The sequence below is a fragment of the Phocoena phocoena genome, chromosome 18 (genome assembly GCF_963924675.1).
Source record: "Phocoena phocoena chromosome 18, mPhoPho1.1, whole genome shotgun sequence".
In the NCBI taxonomy this organism is placed as follows: Eukaryota; Metazoa; Chordata; class Mammalia; order Artiodactyla; family Phocoenidae; genus Phocoena; species Phocoena phocoena.
The window spans coordinates 23665746-23691832 of NC_089236.1; the positions used below are offsets into that span (position 1 = coordinate 23665746).

Here is a 26087-nt window from a genome sequence, read left to right on the forward strand (position 1 = left end):
TTGCTGTGAGTGGGCTTTCTCTACTTGCGGTGAGCTGGGGCTACTCTTTGTTGCGGTTCCTGGGCTTCTCATTGGGTGGCTTCTCTTGTTGCAGAGCATGGGCTCTAGGTGTGGGCTTCAGTAGTTGTGGCACATGGGCTCAGTAGTTGTGGCTCGTGGTCTCTAGAGCTCAGGCTCAGTAGTTGTGGCGCATGGGCTTAGTTGCTCCACAGGATCTTCCTGGACCAGGGCTCGAACCTGTGTCCCTTGCATTGGCAGGCGGATTCTTAACCACTGCGCCACCAGGGAAGTCCCTGTCCCATTCCTTCTTAATGGAATATTTTTTGTCAGTTTCTGTGTTCCCATAATTTTGTAACTATCAGAGTCTACCCTCAGCTGTTTTTATTCGTGACTTCACTTTCCTTCTTTAGATTATAAGCTCTTTGAGGGCAGGGGCTACATCTTACTTGTTTTTGTGCTCCTTGTACCTACTGGGCATATAGCATGCTTAACTGAAGTTGTACAGTAAAATAAATGCTACCCTTTAAAGTTACAGTATTATACCTTAGAGTTGGAAGGAGAACTAAAGTTCATTTAATTCACAAAGAAGTTCTGAGGCTTGTTCAAGTCAACCGTGGGGCTAGCACTGAGATTCTGTGCTCTCCTATCTTGAACTTAATAGGAAATTTAATTTTGTAATGACCAATGGACATAAGGGCACAGCAGGAAAGCAGCTCTGTAAAGGTCTCCACTGGACAGGTAGGCCCCTGGGTGGTACATCGGAGTCTGTGCAGAGTATGACAATCACAGCTATGCTAACACAGTGACTGTGGGCGCTGCCTGCAGGTGACCAACGGAATCCCAAAGATTCTGGCATTTTACAAGTTTTTGATTTAAATAGTTAACAGGAATTTAAGCCTCAGTGCAGTCTGGATTTTTGAGATGTTTCAGAAAGTTTTTTTCCCCTCTAATAATTAAAAAATATTATAAATGGACGTTTGAAATAATCACTTCTAATGAGATTCGGGCACACATTGGAAGAACAGAACTAGTATCTCTGGCGCCCCCTGCTGCCAGTCAGTGTGTATTTGGGGAATGAGCACTGCTCTACATGGAGTAGGCTCAGCCTAGTGGTTCCAAGTGCCAGGAATCTGAGAGGCCTCGTTCCTCATGGTTACATTAAGCTTGGGGAATATTTAAAATAAAGTGAATACGGACATTAGAATTTTATGGGGATTTGTGTTTACTGTGTGTGAAAAGTTCTTATTGACACATGAATGTTTTGCACACACTCTCTATAGGAAACTTTTAACATTAAATGATATAGGGTTTGAAAAATGCCAGAGTGGGAGGAAAAACTGAACTTCTTTATTTAGTAGGAGTTCAGGTTGTTTTCAATTTTTAAAAAAAATTTATTTATTTTTGGCTACGTTGGGTCTTTGCTGCTGCGTGCAGACATTCTTTAGTTGCGGTGAGCGGGGGCTACGAGCGGGGGCTACTCTTCGTTGTGGTGTGCGGGCTTCTCATTTCAGTGGCTTCTCTTGTTGCGGAGCACGGGCTCTAGGCGCAAGGGCTCTAGGTGCATGGGCTTCAGTAGTTGTGGCGCACGGACTGAGTTGCTCCGTGGCACGTGGGATCTTCCCGGACCAGGGCTTGAGCCCATGTCCCCTGCATTGGCAGGTGGATTCTTAACCCCTGTGCCACCAGGGAAGCCCCTGTTTTCAAATTTGAATCTTCTGTGCAGACTCTTGGAGAGAAAGTGCCTTAGGGTGACTCCAAGGGGTGAGGACTGGGTGGGTGGTGTCTTCCTTTCCTGGATATCTCGTCCACTCATGCTTGCATGTAGTTAATTGTCCATCTGATGGTGGTTTGTTATGCTTTCAAGGGAGCATTTCCCTTTTCATGCTCCAATAATTGATGATTTGATATTTCTCACCTGGCTTAGTGGCTGCAAGAGAGCTGGAGGACCTGAAGAGGTGGAAGGAGCAACAAAGGACGAAGCCCATTAACCTGGCACCCATGCAGCTAGGTAAGCCAGCAAGCCAGTTGCTTGAATGCGGAAGGACAGGGCCACCCAAGGATCCTGTTAGCACCTTGCCCACATCTGTCTTTCAATGTACGTTATAGGTCATTGGACCATTGTGCTGCTTGAAATGGAATGCATTTAATGTCGAAACATGCACTTAAAGTCAAAAGTATGCAGGTATACTGTTGTCTCTGATTTTCTGCAAGTAGCAAACGGATGATGCCACAGTTATGTGGGCGTAGAAGGATGGCTTAATTGCCAAATAATTTAGAGCCTCTTAGTTGATCAGCTCTGAAGAAATCTTACCTGGGGCGCTGCATATGCCCTGTCGTAGCTTTTGTTCCCATCCTGATTAGTGCTATCACAAGCATATAAATCATGGCAGTTAACTGGTTATGGGAAAAAGAATGAATGGAGAGTCAATTCCAACACGTAAGATGCGGGTGGGCTGGGGACACAGGGTGGGTATAAAGAGAACATCGCCTGTGTTTTAATTCGCAAATAGAGACTTTTGGGCCTCTGGAACACGTGGCAGTGTGATGAATTGTCTGTGCTGCCTTTGCCTGGTGTTTGAATAATTCAACAGGGAAGCCCTCTAATGGGAATCATTCACATCTTCTCTTTTCTCTTCCAGTAGCAGCTGAGAGCTTAAAGGGCTAGACACACAGTTCCCACAGATTTAGTTCACACAAATGTGTTACGAGTCAGAGGCCACTTACTCTCACAGTGTTTTTTATCTATTTATTAATTTTTTTGGCTGTACTGTGTGGCATGCGGGATCTTAGTTTCCCTACCAGGAATTGAACCCACACCCCCTGCAGTGGAAGTGCAGAGTCTTAACCACTGGACTGCCAGGGAAGTCCCTCATAGTAGTTGTCAAGAAGTATTTTTTCCAAGATGTAGGTAAAAATAACCTAATTTGGTAATCATTTAGTGAGTGCAAGTAATAGTAGTATCGTCACCATCCCACTGTATTTCATTAGAGGGGTTAATCTCGTGTCACCTTTTTGCTGAGTAAGCTGCATTTGAGGGGTGCAACCTGGAGACAGCTTTGTCCTTCCTAACTGGCCCCCTCACATCAGCTATGTGGGTCTACTTTTTCTTATGTTCTTTGGATGAAATTAGATTTTTTTGGTATTTCTCAAACAATAAAGTTGTCCAGCTAATTCTAGGCATAAAAACAGTGTCATTTCAGTAATTAAGTTTAGTCCTAAATACTGATCAAAACTCTGTTACTGATAGAGATTAAAGCTTCTTCCCTGCTCCAGCCCAGGTCTGTTTTGGATAGAAAGTGGGCAAAGGAAATGGGGTGTGGCTGAATTTTTCACTATTGACTCCACTGTTCCCACATTCTGACCCCTCATGGGTGAAAGGGAGAAGGAGAGGTTAGGGTCCATAGTGCACCAATCCAAGTTTCTTCAAGTTTTGGTGTGTGTTTACTGTGCATCTCATCCCTGGGGTTCTTGGAGTTCTTCAGAGTCCCTCCTTGCCCGCCAGCCATCTCTCACCTGGACTTCCTTGATAGATATGATACTTTTTCCTGCTGGCAGTGCTTGGCTTCACCGCTGGCTCTTGGTAGCTGGACCATCTCTGTAGAGCTCCATTGTACCTCTGGGTGGCCCACATGGGCAAGGCCCTTTTTAAGTTTTTTGGCCATGCCGTGCGGCATGCAGGATCGAACCAGGGATCGAACCCGCGCCCCCTGCAGTGGAAGTGCAGAGTCTTAACCACTGGACTGCCAGGGAAATCCAGGGCAAGTCCCTTTAAGATGACGTTAGATTGGCATTCTCTTTCATGACAACCAGATTGGGAGTGCAGGAAACACTTGTGCATTCTTCCCACAAACTCTGGGAATACAGGCCACTTGCCCTGCAGCCATCTTTTCTTTATGACCAGTCTGAGTAGCCATATGACAACAGCCGTGTGCCTTTTTGTTCTGACCTTCCTAAGCATGGGTCCACGAGGTCCCTCAGTCTCTTGGGGACACAGATTGAGCCCTTCAAGTGATTTTCATTAAACCTCTCTTACTTACATTGATGTGAAGATTCCTCCTTCCCCAAACACATACACAGAGAAGATGAAATTCACAAAGACATCTTTTCTCTGATTTCTACCTTCCTTTGACGTAGCTAACCTCTTTTATAGACTGAAGGTAGTTGCCAATTAAGGTTCCCCAAACTGGTTTTCAGTTACACCCTTGCAGGTCCTGCCTAGGGAGCCAAGTACTTGCCTTGGGGGTTTGGAGTTGTTGGTGCCTACTGTCTTGGGGCCTTAACCAAAAAAGAGCAGGAGTTCTGCTATATGGTGTACCTAGGAATGGTCAAGGGGGAAGAGGGTAGCAAGTAGAAAAGAATTCTAGAATGTTTTAAACTTTGAGATGAGTTTTAAAGAAAACCTACAAATGCGTATCCATCTTTCTCCATTTTTATTTTTTAATTTAATTTAAAAATTTTTTGGCCACGCCACCTGGCATGTGGGATCTTAGTTCCCTGACAAGGGATTGAACCCGTGCCCCCTGCAGTGGAAGCATGGAGTCTTAACCACTGGACCGCCAGGAACGTCCAACTGTCTCCATTTTTAAATTCTCAACTCCTCCTCTATTCCTCTACCCCGTAAAATATTGGAATGGTTCTAGGAGATACTGAAAGTGCCTGTAACATTAGACAAAAGCCTCAATAGCCCTCACTGTTTCTTTCCTTAGGGCCAAGACCAAACAGGTATTACAGAGCTTTTGGGACTCAGAAGTCTCTGTGGTGTCTTTATCTGTTCAATTATAGCAACTATGATGAATGCAGTTGTTTTACTGCATCTTCTGTGCAAGTGAATCTTTCAGAGAACTGACAATTTTAGTGACCAATTCACCGCAGCATTATTTCAAAGGAATCTTTAAAATATGTACGCCAAGCTTGCATAAACACTGAGAAATCCCTAAACAGTAATTCTTAGATGATTGTCAAATTGCAAGGATTTCTGGCCCCCAGTTATTATAGGTTTAAGAGAGAGCAGACGAATGACCGAACATCCATATTTTTCTCTTGAACACCTAAAGAAAAGAACAATAAATAGTATGGATTGACAATCAATTTTAATTAGAATATTCCCATTGTACTTTTAAAAACTGCATTATAAAGACTGTATACTCGTCTCATGGCAAGACCTCTGAGGCTTTCCTGAGCTTTCGTTACTTGAATACAGGGCAATAGAGTCAGAAGAAGAAAAACATTGGAAGCATCACTGATCATCGTCTTTATTAGGTTAAGGAATGGTCATACTCTAGCAGAAAGAATGTTCTGGAATTTCCAGAGCACTATCTCTTATTATTTAGCATGGACCTTCAGGTGTGATTTCAGTCTAAAGAAAAACTGGAATACCTACGTGATTGAAAAACCTTAGTAGCATTGTCCTCTTCTTGGGGGAATATGGCCTTATCTTTCTGTCCAGCTCTTTCTCTTTTATGCATGGCTGTGTGCTCATGGCCATCACGTGGTTACATCTTCCATTTGATGTTGGTTTTAGCGTCTGTAAAACAACTCAGGAAATGTGCATCAGGTACTATTCTCTAGGTACTTCAGGGAGGAGCTAAAGCAGAGGATACAGGAGAGGGGTCTGTCCCAGGAAGAACCCATAGGGTCTTGCTCAGTTACAGGTCCCCCTTTTTTTTGATACTCCTTAACCTTGAGAACAGGTGTTGGACAAGAAAGGGAGTAACGTTTTGGGTGGAGAGGTTAATCATAAACTCGGCAGAGGAACTCGGTTTCAGTTATGTCCTTATTTCCAGGGGTATGAAAATGTTAAAGAAACTCATGGTGTAGACTTATCATGTATTTAATTAGTCTTTGATGGCTGACAATTCAGCTTAACATTCATGTTTCACCTTCATGACTTTTTTTTCCCTTAGGTGGAAACCAGTCGGAGGTTGAAGTCAGGCAGAGACAACAACTTCAACTGATACAATCTAAATACCAGAAAAAGGTCAGAATCCATCTCTTTTAGCTTAAATTTGGCAAGAAATTAGAGTACCAGCACTTTGAAAGTAACCATGAAATAACACAGTAACTTTACCAAAAGCATAAAACCTTCAAACAAACTGCAAAAGAAAGTGTCAGATATCAAAGAAGTCAGGATGTGAGAAGTGAAGGGATAAATACTGCAAATTCTCACCCAAGCTGTCTATCAGTCAGTGAGACCTTTGGTAAAGGGTTTTTTTCCCCCCTAGTTTAAGTCTCTACTATGTTTAGAATATTCACTTTCCAAGAACATGGATTTGTTTACTCCATTCCAGTCCTGAAAGTACTACAAAAATTTTTAATATTCCATCAATTTTTTTTTTAACAGTAAACTCTGAGTTTTATAATTAGCAAAAATTACCTGCCCTTTCTTCTCTTCAACCTGGTGGAGGTGGGTTGGGGACAGAGGAGACAGAAAGACAGAGACCAAGGAAGAAACACAAAAAATTTCATGGGCAGCAAATGTGTCCTGACCATCCGCTGTGATCTAAGTAGCTTGAAGAACAACCTATAATCATGGCGTGCTATAGCACAAAAAATACTGTAATTTGCCTTTCATCATAATTTTTTTTAACATCTTTATTGGAGTATAACTGCTTTACAATGGTGTGTTAGTTTCTGCTTTATAACAAAGTGAATCAGTTATACATATACATATATCCCCATATCTCTTCCCTCTAGCATCTCCCTCCCATTCTCCCTATCCCAACCTCTAGGTGGTCACAAAGCACCAAGCTGATCTCCCTGTGTTATGCGGCTGCTTCCCACTAGCTATCTATTTTACGTTTGGTAGTGTATATATGTCCATGCCACTCTCTCACTTTGTCCCAACTTACCCTTCGCCCTCCCCGTATCCTCAAGTCCATTCTCCAGTAGGTTTGTGTCTTTATTCCCATGTTGCACCTAGGTTCTTCATGGCCATTTTTTTTTTTTTTTTAGATTCCATATATATGTGTTAGCATGTGGTATTTGTTTTTCTCTTTCTGACTCACTTCACTCTGTATGACAGACTCTAGGTCCATCCACCTCACTACAAATAACTCAATTTTGTTTCTTTTTATGGCTGAGTAATATTCCATTGTATATATGTGCCACATCTTCTTTATCCATTCATCTGCTGATGGACACTTAGGCTGCTTCCATGTCCTGGCTATTGTAAATAGAGCTGCAATGAATATTGTGGTACATGACTCTTTTTGAATTATGGTTTTCTCAGGGTATACGCCCAGTAGTGGGATTGCTGGGTCGTATGGTAGTTTTATTTTTAGGTTTTTTTTTTTTTTTTGCGGTAAGTGGGCTTCTCACTGGTGTGGCCTCTCCCGCTGCGGAGCACAGGCTCTGGACGCGCAGGCTCAGTGGCCATGGCTTACGGGCCTAGCCGCTCCGTGGCATGTGGGATCTTCCCGGACCGGGGCACGAAGCAGTGTCCCCTGCATCTGCAGGCGGACTCTTAACCACTGTGCCACCAGGGAAGCCCTATTTTTAGTTTTTTAAGGAACCTCCATACTGTTCTCCATTGTGGCTGTATCAATTTACATTCCCACCAACAGTGCAACAGGATTCCCTTTTCTCCACACCCTCTCCAGCATTTATTGTTTGTAGATTTTTTGATGATGGCCATTCTGGCTGGTGTGAGATGATATCTCATTGTAGTTTTGATTTGCATTTCTCTAATGATTAGTGATGTTGAGCATTCTTTCATGTGTTCGTTGGCAATCTGTATATCTTCTTTGGAGAAATGTCTATTGAGGTCTTCTGCCCATTTTTGGATTGACTTGTTTGTTTTTTTGATATTGAGCTGCATGAGCTGCTTGTAAATTTTGGAGATTAATCCTTTGTCAGTTGCTTCATTTGCAAATATTTTCTCCCATTCTGAGGGTTGTTTTTTCGTCTTGTTTATGATTTCCTTTGCTGTGCAAGACCTTGTAAGTTTCACTAGGTCCCATTTGTTTATTTTTATTTCCATTTCTCTAGGAGATGGGTCAAAAAGGATCTTGCTGTGATTTATGTCATAGAGTGTTCTGCCTATATTTTCCTGTAAGAGTTTGATAGTGTCTGGCCTTACATTTAGGTGTTTAATCCATTTTGAGTGTTAGGGAGTGTTCTAATTTCATTCTTTTACATGTAGCTGTCCAGTTTTCCCAGCACCATTTATTGAAGAGGCTGTCTTTTCTCCACTGTATATTCTTGCCTCCTTTATCAAGGATAAGGTGACCATATGTGCATGGGTTTGTCTCTGGGCTTTCTATCCTGTTCCATTGATCTATATTTCTGTTTTTGTGCCAGTACCACACTGTCTTGATTACTGTAGCTTTGTAATATAGTCTGAAGTCCAGGAGCCTGATTCCTCCAGTTCCATTTTTCTTTCTCAAGATTGCTTTGGCTATTCGGGGTCTTTTGTGTTTCCATATAAATTGTGAATTTTTTTGTTCTAATTCTGTGAAAAATGCCAGTGGTAGTTTGATAGGGATTGCATTGAATCTGTAGATTGCTTTGGGTAGTATAGTCATTTTCACAATGTTGATTCTTCCAATCTAAGAACATGGTATGTCTCTCCATCTATTTGTATCATCTTTAATTTCTTTCATCAGTGTCTTACAATTTTCTGCATACAGGTCTTTTGTCTCCTTAGGTAGGTTTATTCCTAGGTATTTTATTATTTTTTTGTTGCAATGGTAAATGGGAGTGTTTTCTTGATTTCACTTTCAGATTTTTCATCATTAGTGTATAGGAATGCAGGAGATTTCTGTGCATAAATTTTGTATCCTGCTACTTTACCAAATTCATTGATTAGCTTTAGTAGTTTTCTGGTAGCATCTTTAGGATTCTCTATGTGTAGTATCATGTCATCTGCAAACAGTGACAGCATACTTCTTCTTTTCCAATTTGGATTCCTTTTATTTCTTTTTCTTCTCTGATTGCTGTGGCTAAAACTTCCAAAACTATGTTGAATAATAGTGGTGAGAGTGGGCAACCTTGTCTTGTTCCTGATTTTAGAAGAAATGGTTTCAGTTCTTCACGATTGAGAACGATGTTGGCTGTGGGTTTGTCATATATGGCCTTTATTATGTTGAGGTAAGTTCCCTCTATGACTGCTTTCTGGAGGTTTTCTCATAAATGGGTGTTGAATTTTGTCAAAAGCTTTCTCTGCATGTATTGAGATGATCATATGGTTTTTCTCCTCAGTTTGTTAATATGGTGTATCACATTGATTGACTTGGCGTATATCGAAGAATCCTTGCATTCCTGGGATAAACCCCAGTTGATCATGGTGTATGATCCTTTTAATGTGCTGTTGGAGTCTGTTTGCTAGTATTTTGTTGAGGATTTTTGCATGTATGTTCATCAGTGATATAGGCCTGTAGTTTTCTTTCTTTGTGATGTCTTTGTCTGGCTTTGGTATCAGGGTGATGATGGCCTCGTAGAATGAGTTTGGGAGTGTTCGTACCTCTGCTATATTTTGGAAGAGTTTGAGAAGGATAGGTGTTAGCTTTCTGTAAATGTTTGATAGAATTCGCCTGTGAAGCCATCTGGTCCTGGGCTTTTGTTTCTTGGAAGATTTTTAATCACAGTTTTAATTTCAGTGCTTGTGATTGGTCTGTTCATATTTTCTGTTTCTTCCTGGTTCAGTCTCAGAAGGTTGTGCATTTCTAAGAATTTGTCCATTTCTTCCAGGTTGTCCATTTTATTGGCATAGGGTTTCTTGTAGTAATCTCTCATAATCCTTTTTATTTCTGCAGTGTCAGTTGTTACTTCTCCTTTTTCATTTCTAATTCTATTGATTTGACTCTTCTCCCTTTTTTTCTTGATGAGTCTGGCTAATGGTTCATCAATTTTATCGTCTCAAAGAACCAGCCTTTTAGTTTTATTGATCTTTGCTATCATTTCCTTCATTTCTTTTTCATTTATTTCTGATCGGATCTTTATGATTTCTTTCCTTCTGCTAACTTTGGGGTGTTTTTGTTTTTCTTTCTCTAATTGCTTTAGGTGTACAGTTAGGTTGTTTACTTGAGATGTTTCTTCTTTCTTAAACTAGGCTTGTATTGCTATAAACTTCCCTCTTAGAACTGCTTTTGCTGCATCCCATAGGTTTTGGGTCTTCATGTTTTCATTGTCATTTATTTCTAGGTATTTTTTGATCTCCTCTTTGATTTCTTCAGTGATCTCTTGGTTATTTGGTAGTGTATTGTTTAGCCTCCATGTGTTTGTATTTTTTACAGAGTTTTTTCTGTAATTGACATCTAGCCACATAGCGTTGTGGTTGGAAAAGATACTTGATACGATTTCAATTTTTGTAAATTTACCAAGGCTTGATTTGTGACCCAAGATATGATCTGTCCTGGAGAATGTTCCATGAGCACTTGAGAAGAAAGTGTATTCTGTTGTTTTTGGATGGAATAGCCTATAAATATCAATTTAGTCCATCTTGTTTAATGTATCATTTAAAGCTTGTGTTTCCTTATTTATTTTCATTTTGGATGATCTGTCCATTGGTGAAAGTGGGGTGTTAAAGTCCCCTACTATGACTGTGTTACTGTTGATTTCACCTTTTATGTCTGTTAGTATTTGCCTTATGTACTGTGGTGCTCCTATGTTGGGTGCATAAATACTTACAATTGTTATATCTTCTTCTTGGATTGATCCCTTGATCATTATGTAGTGTCCTTCTTTGTCTCTTGTAATAGTCACTGTTTTAAAGTCTATTTTGTTTGATATGAGAATTGCTTCTCCAGCTTTCTTTTGATTTCCATTTGCATGGAATATCTTTTTCCATCTCCTCACTTTCAGTCTTATGTGTCCCTAGGTCTGAAGTGGGTCTCTTGTAGACAGCATATATATGGGTCTTGTTTTTGTATCCATTCAGCCAGTCTATGTCTTTTGGTTGGAGCATTTAATGCATTTACATTTAAGGTCGTTATCAATATATATGTTCCCATTACCATTTTCTTAATTGTTTTGGGTTTGTTATTGTAGGTCTTTTCCTTTTCTTGTGTTTCCTGCTTAGAGAAGTTCCTTTAGCATTTGTTGTCAACCTGGTTTGGTGGTGCTGAACTCTCTTAGCTTTTGCTTGGCTGCAAAGGTTTTAATTTCTCTGTCAAATCTGAATGAGATTCTTGCTGGGTATAGTAATCCTGGTTGTAGGTTTTCCCCCTTCATCACTTTAAAGATGTCCTGCCAGTCCCTTCTGGCTTGCAGAGTTTCTGCTGAAAGATCAGCTGTTAACCTTATGGGGATTCCCTTGTATGTTATTTGTTGTTTTTCCCTTGCTGCTTTTAATATTTTTTCTTTGTATTTAATTTTTGATAGTTTAATTAATATGTGTCTTGGTGTGTTTCTTCTTGGATTTATCCTGTATGGGACTCTCTGTACTTCCTGGACTTGGTTAACTATTTTCTTTCCCATATTAAGGAACTTTTCACCTATAATCTCTTCAAATATTTTCTCAGTCCCTTTCTCTTTGTCTTCTTCTTCTGGGACCCCTATAATTCGAATGTTGCTGCATTTAATGTCTCAGAGACCGTCGTAGAGACTGTCCTCAATTGTTTTCATATTTTTTCTTTATTCTGCTCTGCAGTAGTTATTTCTACTATTTTGTCTTCCAGGTCACGTATCCGTTCTTCTGCCTCAGTTATTCTGCTATTGATCCCTTCTAGAGAATTTTAATTTCATTTACTGTGTTGTTCATCACTATTTGTTTTCTCTTTAGTTCTTCTAGGTCCTTGTTAAACGTTTCTTGTATTTTCTCCATTCTATTTCCAAGATTTTGCATCATCTTTACTATCATTATTCTGAATTCTTTTTCAGGTAGACTGCCTATTTCCTCTTCATTTGTTAGGTCTGCTGGGTGTTTACCTTGCTCCTTCATCTGTTGTGTGTTTCTCTTTCTTCTGCTTTTGCTTAACTTACTGTGTTTGGGGTCTCCTTTTCACAGGCTGCAGGTTCGTAGTTCCTGTTGTTTTTGGTGTCTGTCCCCAGTGGCTAAGGTTGGTTCAGTGTGTTGTGTAGGCTTCCTGGTAGAGGGGACTGGTGCCTGTGTTCTGGTGTATGAGGCGGGATCTTGTCTTTCTGGTGGGCAGGACCATGTCTGGTGGTGTGTTTTGGGGTGTCTGTAACCTTATTATGATTTTAGGCAGCCTCTCTGCTAATGCGAGGGGTTGTGTTCCTGTCTTGCTAGTTGTTTGGCATAGGGTGTCCAGCACTGTAGCTTGCTGGTTGTTGAGTGAAGCTGGGTGTTGGCATTGAGATGCAGATCTCTGGGAAATTTTCGCCATTTGATATTACGTGCAGCTGGGAGGTCTCTTGTGGACCAATGTCCTGAAGTTGGCTCTCTCACCTCAGAGGCACAGCCCTGACACCTGGCTGGAGCACCAAGAGCCTGTCATCCACATGGCTCAGAATAAAAGGGAGAAAAAGAAAGAAAGAGAGAAAGAAAGAAAGAAAGAAAGAAGATAAAATAAAATTAAAAGTTATTAAAATTAAAAATATATTTTTTAAAGTAATAAAAAGAAAGATCAACCTAACCAAAACACAAATCCACCAATAATAACAAGTGCTAAAAACTATACTATATATAAAAAAAAAAAATGGAGAGACCGAACCCTAGGACAAATGGTAAAAGCAAAGCTGTACAGACAAAATCACACTCAGAAGCATACACATACACACTCACAAAAAGAGGAAAAGGGAAAAGAAAAATATACCGTTGCTTCCAAAGTTCACCTCCTCAATTTGGGGTGATTCGTTGTCTCTTCAGGTATTCCACAGATGCAGGGTACATCAAGTTGATTGTGGAGATTTAATTCGCTGCTCCTGAGACTGCTGGTAGAGATTCTCCTTTCTCTTCTTTGTTCGCACAGCTCCCGGGGTTCAGCTTTGGATTTGGCCCCGCCTCTGCGTGTAGGTCGCCTGAGGGCGTCTGTTCTTTGCTCAGACAGGATGGGGTTAAAGGAGCAGCTGATTCGGGGGCTCTGGCTCACTCAGGCCGCGGGGGAGGGAGGGGCACGGAGTGCGGGGCGGGCCTGTGGCAGAGGCCGTCGTGCGTTCTACCGGGGAAGTTGACCCTGGATCCCGGGACCCTGGCAGTGGCGGGCTGCACAGGCTCCTGGGAGGGGAGGTGTGGATAGTGACCTGTGCTCGCACACAGGCTTCTTGGTGGCTGCAGGAGCAGCCTTAGCATCTCATGCCCGTCTCTGGGGTCTACGCTGATAGCCGCGGCTCCTCCCCGTTGCTGGAGCTCCTTTAAGCAGCGCTCTTAATCCCCTCTCCTCACACACCAGGAAACAAAGAGGGAAGAAAAAGTCTCTTTCCTCTTCGGCAGCTCCAGACATTTTCCCGGACTCCCTCCTGGCTAGCTGTGGCGCACTAGCCCCTTCAGGCTGTGTTCACGCAGCCAACCCCAGTCCTCTCCCTGCGCTCCAACCAAAGCCCAAGCCTCAGCTCCCAGCCCCGCCCGCCCCCGCAGGTGAGCAGACAAGCCTCTCGGGCTGGTGAGTGCTGGTTGGCACCAATCCTCTGTGCGGGGATCTCTCCGCCTTGCCCCCTGTACCCCGGTTTCTGCGCTCTCCTCTGTGGCTCCGAAGCTTCCCCCCTCCACCACCCGCAGTCTCCACCCGCGAAGGGGCTTCTAGTGTGTGGAAACCTTTCCTCCTTCACAGCTCCCTCCTGCTGGTGCAGGTCCCATCCGTATTCATTTGTCTCTCTTTTTTCTTTTGCCCTACCCAGGTACATGGGGAGTTTCTTGCCTTTTGGGAGGTCTGAGGTCTTCTGCCAGCATTCAGTAGGTGTTCTGTAGGAGTTGTTCCACATGTAGATGTATTTCTGATGTATTTGTGGGGAGGAAGGTGATCTCCACGTCTTACTCTTCTGCCATCTTGGAGCTCTTCCTTTCATCATAATTTTGTGTTCCATTGGTTCAGACTGAAAAATAGTAACTGCTTTTTGTCTTCTGTAATCTCAATACAATTTAGCTTAAAAGAGAAGAATGTATAAGAATCAAGAGGGAAGCTGAAGAAGCCGAAATCCAAAAAATGAAGGCAGTTCAGAGACAAAAGGTAAGACATTGGAGAGAATGGTGAGTCAGCATTTACTGAGGGCTTCTGATGTGCCAGGTTATCTCCTAGACACTGTTCATATACAAAGTATTTAATCCTCACAAGAGCCTATGAAGTGTATAATATTCTTATTACCCAAGTTTGCAAATGAAACTGACAGAGGTTTAGATAACTTGCCCAAGGACTCGTAGCCAGTAAATAGACGTAGGGTTTGAATCCAGTCTGACTGATTTCAGAGCTAGAGTTCTTTGTCATCACACTCTCTCGCCTCCCAGGTAAGTGATCAAAGGAGTAGCTGTGTATTTGGCCGGAAGGCACAGCAGTTAGTAACAATGGCCACCAGTGGTACACCATCATATTTATATCCAAATATTGAATTTTCCAGGGTGAGTGTTAAATAGGTGAACATACGTCTCTCACTGATAAAGAAAAAGCATGCATTTACATTTCAGTATTAGTGATATGATCTATTTCAAACCTCAAACTGATGTTTTTAGTTTTGATACTCTTTCTGGGGCTTGGGGGGAAAATCTCTTAAAAATGCTCAACTGCTAGAGAAGGAAGAATGTACTGTTCTTCTATCCCTATTACCCCCCCTCCTGCTCTCATCCCCCACAAAGTCCTAAGCTATAGTAGGTTTTAAGTGTTGGAGGTCTGGGGGCAAGAGGTTGACTCATGGTACCTTTGACCAAGTATGACATCTGCTGCAGGTTTAAGTCATGAAAACACAATTCTTTTTCTTGCTGTCCGTATCTCTCTTCATCCTTCTCTTTCTTTTTTTCCTCTTAAAGATTGAGTGTTGGTCAAAATTTAAACCTGGTTACCAAGCAATAGATATTTTTACTAGAGTTAGTGAAGCCCAAAGCTGATGGCTTGTGGAATGTGCAAGAGTGTTAGTCTTTTCTTTCCCTGAGGAGCTCTCTACCTGGCTGGGGAGCAAACTAAGTCTTTCTTGCAAGGTGTCCTGTTGTGCTGTGTGACCTTAGACAGGCCCCTACCCCTCTCTGAACTATTCCTGTAAAATGAGTCTGTAAGCCCCACCTCCTTGTCTCTCAAGGCAGGGAACATGTGTAGATGTAGAGATGCTACATCTGTAAAGATGTAGGCTCTGGGGTAGAGATAAGACTGGACTTACACATGAGGAATTGAAATGCTGGAGGTATAAAAAAAAAGAGTATAGGCACTTTGTTTACTAAATTTGACTCAGCAGTTCACTTCCAAGTCATCAGCTATTATACCTTCATTGAAAAAATTCTCATAATAACTTTTCAAAACGTGTCTTTCTCTCTCTTTCTACCTCTCTATTCCTCACTCTTTTCCATTCAACCCCACACCTGCCCCATTTTTTCCTGCAAAGGAAGGTTCACACTTCAGTCTTGTGATTGTAGAGAAGGTATTCTCTTTATATAGCATAATCATTCTGTATTTCAGGTGCAACTAAGAAAGTCATCAAATTTAATTAAGGGGCTTGCAGATCCTAAAGAATTGTGTTGTAGACTCTTATCCTAAAAGTGATTTATTTGTTGTCATTTAATACCCATTATTAGCTGGCTTGTGGGTCATTTATATCTCATTTTTTCTTTGGTCAAGTTATGTATACTATTCAGAAATGTTAGTGGCTGAAACAGTTTTCTTTAACATTGAGTAAAAGCAGCATTCCCTCCCTTTCCAAGTTATACTATAACACCAGATGTACATCAATCATTAACTACAGAAATCTTAACTGGGTTGGCTTTTCGAACCTGACAAGTGTAATGATTATTGGTATAAATTTGTCCAAAAGTGAGAGGTAGGGAGAGGGCGTTGCTACGTATAGATCCATCCCATTCAAAATGTGGTCCTTGAACCAGCAGCCTTGATATCACTTATTAGACATATAGAATCTCAAATCCCACCCCAGGCCTTCTGAAACAGAACCTGCATTTTAACAAGCTCCCCAGGTGATTCTTGTACACATACCGGTTTGAGGAGCATTAATCTAAATTGCCTTACAAGAGAAGCAGCAGCCCACTCTGGTCCTTCCACAGACTTGATTTCTCTGGCTAATTGGCCCGGACTGCCACCCTGACCTAGCTCTCCCTGTTGTATATAAATCTGTTGCCTTTCATACGAAACGTGAGCCCATTTAATGGCTTGTGTCAGATAAAAGAAAAATGGACATTAGCCACCTAGAAATAGCATACTTCACATTGCCAGTGTGAAAATGGCCAAGGGAAGCGATAATGGCTGTGCTTATGGAGCATTTATTCCTTAAAATGCACAGCAAACACACACATGGACACCAGCTTACAAAATACTACTGTCCCCCTCAGGCAAATGGCTGCTGTCCAGGAACTATTAGCCAAGTCGAATCCAAGAGCCTGTTGCCACCCGAGAACCTCTAACTTGGCCTCTTGATCTTAATCCCCCTTGACCTTCAGTTTGTCCTCTCCCAGGAGGGGTCACCAGGGAACACTGGGTCTCTTTCTGATTGGTCACCACCTGTGTGTGGGTGCGGGGAGAGTAAACTGTACTCCCTGCCAGCACATATGGGTCCTTAATACGCACAAAGGTATGAAAGGCAGCCAGCTCTTTAGCCTCTGACCGTGTCAGTGGGATCCAGGATGAGTTAACCCTGTGGGTTAAGGGGAACTTTGGCGAGGGCACTGGGATGCTTCAGTTAAACTTGTATTCCCTACATTAGAGTACGTTGATGTTATGTATTCTTCCAGTGGTGTACTGGGGCCTCCTTGTACTGGCTCATGAGAGTGGATTGTTCTATTCTGTGGGCTAGCGGAGTTCATGTTGGTAGACTGAAACTGAGCACAAGGAGTATTTTCACCACAGAAATTGGTAAATGCTGCAAATCAACCTCCCCTCCTCCTCCCTGCTACAGCTGGTTGGTAAGCTTATCAGCATGCCACTGCTTTGCCCCGAAAGGAAAGAGGTCCTCCTTTCACTGCCTCCGCCCCCGGCCCTGCCGCATTCCCAAACCAAGCTTCAGAGGGCTTGGCAGCGAGGGCAAGGATTTTATGAATTATCCGGCACATTATGCGTCTGATACTTACTGATTTAAAAATAGATTACGACCCATGTGGTAGGCAGAAAAATGCCCCCTCTCCTCCTCTTCCACATTCTAATCCCTGGAACCTAGGGAGATGTTCTGTCACATGGCAAAGGGGAGCTAAGTTTGCAGGTGGAATTGACGTTGCTAATCAACTTACTTTCAAGTAGAGAGAGTGTATCCTGCATTATTCAGGTGGGTCCAGTGTTATCATAAGGGTCCTTAACTCGGAAGAGGGAGAGAAAAGATTGAGAGCATGAAGAGGTACAGCAGTAGAAAGACTCAGCCTGCCATTGTTGGCTTGAAGCAGAGAAAAGCCGTTGGATAAAAGAGACTAAACCGGGCTTCCCTGGTGGCGGAGTGGTTGAGGGTCCGCCTGCCGATGCAGGGGACACGGGTTCGTGCCCTGGTCCGGGAAGATCCCACATGCCGCGGAGCGGCTAGGCCCGTGAGCCATGGCCGCTGAGCCTGCGCGTCCGGAGACTGTGCTCCGCAACGGGAGAGGCCACAACAGTGAGAGGCCCGCGTACCGCAAAAAAAAAAAAGAAAAAAAAAAAAAAAGACTAAACCTATGGGTAGGAGCTACAAAACCATAACTATGGTACCCCTAACTTCTACACTGAACAAATAGATGACTGACATCTTAGGATAGCAGAGCATGCAAACAGAAGATGTGATTCTGGAAATAGAGTCCTTATTGTGGGGGTAGGAAGAAGTAAAGACCCTGCTGTAGTCTTGGGAGGGGACTTATATTGCTAGCTACCTAAAAGCCTTGTGGACATAACAGCTGCTACTGGTACTGGAGTCTGCCAATTTCCCTCAACATCAATATATTATTTTAGCCCCGTTAGACCCGTTTTGGACTTCTGACCTCCAGAACTGTAAGATTATTAACAAATTTATGTTGTTTTAAGCTATTAAGTTCATGGTTGTTATAGCAGCAATAGAAAACTAATACAACTCATGTGGTTTTATAGTGTGTTAATTTCTCTTCCTGGAGATCTGTATGGCAGACTAATAATTTGATTTTTTTTCCAGACTTTCATAATGCCCACGAGCTTAAAAAATAAAAATCTCCAATTCCATGTCAGAGACCCTCCCTACCTCCTGGATTCATCTTCTTCTGCCTTTGACCCTCATATGTTTGAAATCATATTATATAGGGCTATATAGTTTACAAATTCTTTCATTTGATTCTCCCAACCTCTTAGGGTATCATAACCTCAGAAAGGGCAAGAAATCAGCTAGGGATCTGAGTGGCAAACGAAGCCTTTCCTTGTTCTTTCCAGTAAACTATAAAGTCATAACGCTGATGAAGTTATGTGGAGCCCTGGAGGTCACGGTGTATTACGTAGACACTGAGAAGCATCATTAGTTCGTTTTAATGTTATAAAATGAAGTAGGAGCTACTTTGTACCTACTTCATTTCCTATTAGCATAGAAAACAAGGTATGCATATTAGATGCAGAGATGCATCCATATACATGTTTTTTTTTTTAATTAATTAATTGATTTTTGGCTGCGTTGGGTCTTTGTTGCTGTGCGCAGGCTTTCGCTAGTTGCAGCGAGCGGGGGCTACTCTTCATTGTTGTTTGCAGGCTTCTCATTGTGGTGACTTCTCTTGTGGAGCACAGCTCTAGGCGCATGGGCTTCAGTAGCTGTGGCTCATGGGCTTAGTAGTTGTGGCTCTATAGCGCGGGCTCAGTAGTTGTGGTGCACGGGCTTAGTTGCTCCGTGGCATGTGGGATCTTCCCGGACCAGGGCTCAAACCCATGTCCCCTGCATTGGCAGGCGGATTCTTAACCACTGCACCACCAGGGAGGCCCCATATACATGTTTTTAAGAAATCACACTTGTTGCTTATTTCTAGGAAACAAGTACTAGCGAGGGCTAACGGTTTAAGAACAGTTTTAGGAATAAAACTCAACATGAAGGAAATTATTTCAATATTGTTTTTATGAACTGGGAAAAGTTTCCATTTCTGAAAACTTTCAAGGAACAAAACAAAACTTTCAGGTACTTCCCAGAAATATGGTTCCTACATCATGCATTTCTTTGTGGATGAACTGGTGTGGGCATTAAGCCTCTGGTTGTTGGAATGCAGTAGGGTCCCATTAATTGACACCATTAATTAATCCCATAATTTGGGGATGTTAATGATATCTCTGAAATGCAGATGTAGTACTAAAAGGGTAAGCTAGGGCTTCCCTGGTGGCGCAGTGGTTGAGAGTCCGCCTGCTGATGCAGGGGACAGGGGTTCGTGCCCCGGTCCGGGAAGATCCCACATGCCGTGGAGAGGCTGGGCCCGTGAGCCATGGCCGCTGAGCCTGCGCGTCCAGAGCCTGTGCTTTGCAACGGGAGAGGCCACAACAGTGAGAGGCCCGCGTACTGCAAAAAAAAAAAAAAAAAAAAAGGGTGAGCTGTAAGCTTCTTTACGTTTCACTTTCCTTAGCTGTAAAATGGGTATAATAATGGGACTGGTGGGATTAAAGGATACAATAGGTGCAAATCTCTTTGTACAATGGGTAGCGCTCAGTAAGCAGTGAAAAAGGGTGCCCTGACCTAATTATACATGTAAAGAAGTGCCCTAATTCATTTGACTCTACTATTATATCAACCTCTTGTGTGGAAGGCAGAGAGGATTTTTATTTTACACATGAATTGGATTGGTTTAATTTATTTCTAAATTAAATAAACCCACATGAACTGGGTTGCTGGAGAAAAAACACACTGGCTCTTCCTGTCAAGCGAGATTGCTGGGCTTCCCTCCCAGCTGGGTCTTTAACAATTCCTAGTGCACAGCACTTTCCTTTGCAGTCTAGGCTCATCTCTAATTACCGACATCTTCCTCCTTTCACATTCTTCTTATCGTCACCTTTCGTTTTCAGCACATGACCTCATTTCCCACCTTGTAGTGAATAAAGACCACAAGGCTGGAAGTACCTATATTTTTCTGTTTCCTTACTCTTCCTTTGCTGTTTCTGCCCCCGTCTCATCTCAGCAGGAATAAGAGAGTGCTCTCCCTTCTTGCTATGATGGATTCTCCCACCTGTGCTTCCCATCCCATCTTTCCTCCATCTCCCCGGGAACATTGCTGCTCCATCCGTTAACCCTCCTTTTCTCCTGTAGCTTTTTTTTTTTTTTTGCGGTACGTGGGCCTCTCACTGTTGTGGTCTCTCCCGCCGCGGAGCACAGGCTCCGGATGCGCAGGCTCAGCGGCCATGGCTCACGGGCCATGTGGGATCTTCCCGGACCGGGGCACGAACCCGTGTCCCCTGCATCGGCAGGCGGACTCTCAACCACTGCGCCACCAGGGAAGCCCTCTCCTGTAGCTTTCTTGTTGTTTCTGTTTTTCTCTCTTGGGGTATAATCATACTGAAATCTCTCATCTTAAAAACAAAGTGTCTCTGTTCTGGTTTGCTTTCAACTCCTCCCTCCTAAGCATCACAGCTAGATGTGCCACAGTGTATCTCAAATCCAGTAGGTTCAAAACTGACCTCATATTCATTCTGATGCTCTTAAATGATAGTCACCAGTAATCTTCCCCCCTTCTTTGACTCATTCTATATTAATATAGCCTACCTCCTACTATTTCTTGTAACTCTCTTATTTCTGTCCTCCACGTTTTTGTAGAATTTGTCCTTTCTTTTCTGTCCCTGTTGTCTTAATTTGGAACTCATAACTTATGGCCTGGATTACCGTGAGAACCACACCATTGGTTTTTATATTTGTGGTCCTTTCTGCGGCTTATCCTTCGTGTTGCTTTCAGGGTGAGCTGCTTACTATCCTGCTTAAAATAACATAATGGCTCATCATTGCCTTTAATGAAGTCCAAACTCCTTTACTTGGCATATGAATTTCTTTATAATTGCCTCTTCCTACTTTCTCAACCTTGTCCTCCACGCATCTCACTACATACCCCTTTGAATTTATCCACAAGCTTCTTGGGGTTTCCTGAACTGGCATATTCTCTTGTGCCTTTCTATATTGAAAATATTGTATGTTATAGGAATGCCCTTTTCCTATTCAGGGCCACTACTATCCCATCATTGCCTTTGTGCAAATTAGAAACAGATTCTTCATCCAGGCAGTCAGTTCTGTGGGTGCTCAGATTGGTGACAGATGGTACTTTTGTGAGAAATAGAAGAAGACACCTCTGCTGTGCTGAAACACCCCATGCTGGGATGCAAGCCTTGGTAAGCTGAATGCTGCCTCTATTTCAGCCTTTTTAACCTCTCTGCTAGGCCTCTGGGCAGTAAGAAGCCATACAGTGGAGTGCAGTAGCCTTGCTCCCATCACCTCCTTTTCCTCCTGGAAAGTTCTTGCTTAAGATCGGTCTCTATCTAGAATTTCTACCTCTCATTAGACCCATGGTTCTTATCCTTTTATTTGGTCATCAGCCCCTAGGGAAATCTGAAGAAAGCTATGGACTCACGCTCCACAAAAATGAGAATACTCCTATCAGACAGCTTATTCATGAACCCGAGGTTAGAAGCCATATTCCAAATGTTATTCAAATTTTGGCTAACCTTAACCCTAACCCTAACCCAGGATGGGGTCTCCCCACACAGAAGGCACTGAATGAATGTCTGTGGAACTGTTGAAAGCATTTCCCAATTGCCCACTTCTGTGCTTTTTCTTTGTATTCATATTACATACTTGCAAACCTCTATTCCCTAATATATTTTACACACTGCCATCATGGCTTTCTTGTCTGTGTTCCCAGCTAGCTTCTGAAACTTTCCAGAGTAGGCACTGCTCTGCTTTTATTCCCAGCATCTAACAGAACATAGTACTGAGCATATAATAGGCATTTGATAAATGTTTGTCGAATACGTGAGATTCAGTGATATTAAATGACTTGTTTAAGGTCACTCAGTGATGGTGGACCTAGAACTCAGTCCATATTTTTTCTTCTGGACCTCACGTTCTTAGATCTTTTATATTATGTATTTGTATATGTATAAGTATGGTTAGGTGATTCCTTAACTCACTGTTAAATGGAAAGAAATAAGTAGTCTGACTAAATCTAAGTATTTGGATTAGTGTATTAAAACAGCTACCACAGTGGTAGGTATTGAATACTTAAATACTCCAGTATTTTGCAAAATACTTCTCCATCAACTCTTGAGGGATAAACAGACCTTTGTTGGATAGAATTTAGCTACTGAGTAATTGTTTTTTAAGTTGAGTCCAATGATAATCTATTAGTGAAGAGATGAAAATCCATGTTCCAATTTCTGACCTTGCTAAAGGAACCCAGCCCTGGTCTCTAAATGCTTGTGTGATTTTCTCACTGTTCTCTAAGTAGCATTCCTAATCCTGGTTTAATCAATACCTACTGCTTGCTTGCTTGCTGTGTTTTACCTCCGAGCCCCCTTTTCTTCCCCCAGAGATGTGGGGAACTCATCACAATTGACTACTTTTGGTTTCATGAGTCAGGATTTTTTTCTAGATTGAGATCATGTTTATTCAGTTGTACAACTTTGTTAGTTTGCTTCTTAGAACTGTGATTCATTAATAATCCAATTGCCTTGTATTATAATTGAATTACAGTTGAATTGTATTACAATTCTCTTGGATTGTAGTAAATTTCCTTTATGTTTTTTCTGAAACTGAAATCATCCATTTTACCTTTCAAAATGGGATGAGTAAATAGTTCTGTGTGAATGAAGACTTTCATGGAAATGAACAATATGAACGGTTTTTTCCTCTCTTTGGAAGATGGAGCTAAACTTATGTTAGAGTTTGGAAGTGACGATCTCTATTATTCCCTTTTCACAGGTCTTCCTAAGGGACAAGTCCATTTTTTTTTTTTAAAGCAAATCCAGCTGCTTGACTTCTCCCTTGGATTCAATGAAAACTTCAAGTCTCTCCTGTATTGTAGAACTTGTTTCAACTCCCCATTAAATTTGTTGTCTAGGAAGTCTACTTGTTTTTCACAGGCAAATTTAAAAAAATGAAAGTTGTATCATAGTAAAAAAACACAAGTGTTTCTGGGTTATTAAGTTGGATTAAAATATGACAGAGCCATGGTGACAGTAATATCAAATGTGAAGTTCTTTATCTCTAGACTCTCCAAACAACTAATTTAAAAAATGAGACGATTCTTCTATTCAAGTAGATGGCTTTTTTTGGACATTTGCTGTTCAGTCTCTCAACAGCTTTTAGTATCTCATTCTAAGTCAGAAGGGAATTGAATTGGCTTATTGAAAATCTTTTCCTGAATGCTTTATTGTAATGTGGAGATATATATGTAGTATCAACTATTTAACCATTTATATATATATATATACATATTTTGTATCATCTATTTAATCATTTATTTTAATTTTAATTTAACATGATTGGTGTGGAAATTTCATGTTTTCCTTAGAACATTTTGAAAACACTGCTTAAGATATAAATGTTGCTATCATCTGAACTAAGGTAAAAATGTGAAATATTGATTCTGTGATTAAACCAATCAAGTTGGGAGAGGGGAGCCATGGAAAGAACTTGGAGCCCCTGGCTTTCAGTGTAGGGCACATGGGTTGTGAGAGGGTTATCACCTTGGAAGCCCTGGTAGGTACCATATTGGACTACTGAGGCCACTTGAGCCTAAAGATTTTGGACCTTCGGTAACTTTAACATCATGATTCTGCTTAAAGCTTTCCTAATAGATTACATTTTGATACTTGAAATTTCAGAGCAATAAACTAGAGGAGAAAAAGAGACTTCAAGAAAACCTCAGAAGAGAAGCTTTTAGAGAACATCAGCAATGGTAAGTTTATATTTTCAGAACTTTGTACCTTTTATAGACATATTATTCATTGTGCTTTTAAATTCTAGGTGATAGTAACTATTCAAAACATCTGGTGTTGGATTGTTGACTTTTAATTATGTAATTGAACTCCAGAAGTGAGGTTCTAAGTTTGGAGATAATCTATACTCATTAAAGTATTCTTTGACAGTCAACAGATTAGAAAGAATACTGCCAAATTTGAGAAATTCCCCATTCTAAATAACTTGGAGGGCTTGCTTTTTGGTGATCCAGGTTACTTTTGATTATGAAGACTTCCAAAACACCAATATAAGGAAGATGTTGTTTGAAAGAAGTACGCAAGCAGAATCTAAACTAACTAGGGATTTACCTAATGGACTGAGGACTTATATTATTGTAAACAAGAATTGAGAAATAATTTCGCAATTATCAGCAAAGCTCCCAGTTGGTGGTCATACATCAAGGTACTTTTTCCAGTATAACTTGTGAATTACAGCAGCTAACATGTATAGGGCAACTACTATGTGCTTTATAATGTAGATAATCTACTCTCTTATACAAGCTTTAAAGATAAGTTTGTGTTCAGCTCTAAGTAGCTAGGTTACTTGCACACTGCTTAAAAGAATAGACAAGACCAAAGAACCATATTTCTGTCCCTAGGTTAATTCCAAATATGGTAGAATTAAAACCAAGCAGATTTGGGTTCAAAATCCTAGCTCCATTCTCCAGCTGTGACCTTGGACAAACTACTAAACCTCTTTAAAGCTTAGTTTTTCTAAAAATAATTAGGGTTGGTAATATCTCTCCCATTGGCCATTTGTAAGGATTAAATAAAGTATCTTATATACGGCTTCCCTGGTGGTGCAGTGGTTAAGAATCCGCCTGCCAGTGCAGGGTACATGGGTTTGAGCCCTGGTCCGGGAAGATACCACATGCCGTGGAGCAACTAAGCCTGTGCGCCACAACTACTGAGCCTGTGCTCTAGAGCCCGCGAGCCACGATTACTGAGCCCGCATGCCGCAACTACTGAAGCCTGCAGCCCTAGAGCCCGTGCTCTGCAACAAGAGAAGCCACCACCATGAGAAGCCCATGTACCGCAACGAAGACCCAACGCAGCCAAAAATAAATATAAATAAAATAAATAAATTTATTTAAAAAATCTTATAAAGGGCTTCCCTGGTGGCGCAGTGGTTGGGAGTCTGTCTGCCGTTGCAGGGGACACGGGTTTGTGCCTCGGTCCGGGAGGGTCCTGCATGCCGCGGAGCGGCTGGGCCCATGACCCATGGCTGCTGGGCCTGCGCGTCCGGAGCCTGTGCTCCGCAACGGGAGAGGCCACAGCGGTGAGAGGTCTGTGTACCACAAAAAAAAAAAAAAAAAAATCTTATAAAAAATTTATTTAAAAAAATGGTACATAAGTGACTGAATTTCATGGGGACTTGATATGTAACTTCTTACAGAGGTTCTTGTTGAATGGGATCAGACAGCTTATTTTCTAGAGACTGTTCAGAGATTTCTGGTTCCACCAGAACTAGTCATTGGTCTCCCACTTTCTGATGGACTGTACTGACTGCCTCCACTTATCTATTCCCGTCGTTACACCTCATTTGTAGAATTTAAGATCATTTTAATGTTGGGGTGAGCATATGTGACACCCTAAAGTGTGTCCCTCCTCCAAGTACAGCATCCTCTGGTTTTCTCATTCCGCTGAGATTCTTCTGCCTCTACTGTAAGCAACAGCTCCTTGCTTTAAGACTCAGAGGTTGGAATGTAAAAGAAGTTTCTCAGCACTTCACTTTGCCCATTAGCAAGTTGGGTACCTGGCCTCCGCTACCCAGACCAGGAAAAGAGTGGGAGATAGAATGGGGTTGGGTGGAAGTGCTAATGAATGATGTTATCTTTCCCCACTTTTGTTCTAAGGCAGACATGGGGGTAAGGAAGCTGGTGTGAAGCTAAACACCAGGAGAAGTTGGCTGTCTTAGAGAGAGATACAGGGCGGCAGGTAATAGATTAAGGGTTAAGGTATTATTGCCTCACCCTTCTTTGGTAGAGAATGGATGAGTGTTGATTTCTCGGCCAATCAGAGGAGTTGAATGCCCCCAGATGCCATGGGGGCATTTGTAGCCTGGAGACACAATAAGAACAAATGTATTTATCTTGTGGCATCCTTGTTTACACTGGAAAAGGGAAGACCAGCTTACCAATGAGGGGTCTTAGGTAC

General features: G+C 41.9%; 1 protein-coding gene across 1 annotated transcript in view; it reads left to right on the forward strand.

Moving 5' to 3' along the window:
- Positions 1 to 26087, forward strand: part of EPSTI1 (epithelial stromal interaction 1) — an 85598-nt gene that overhangs the window by 17615 nt on the left and 41896 nt on the right. The window contains exons 3-6 of the mRNA XM_065896182.1: positions 1925 to 2008; positions 5904 to 5977; positions 13980 to 14063; positions 23796 to 23869. Coding sequence (XP_065752254.1) covers positions 1925 to 2008; positions 5904 to 5977; positions 13980 to 14063; positions 23796 to 23869 — 316 coding nt within the window. The remainder of the gene's footprint in view (positions 1 to 1924; positions 2009 to 5903; positions 5978 to 13979; positions 14064 to 23795; positions 23870 to 26087) is intronic.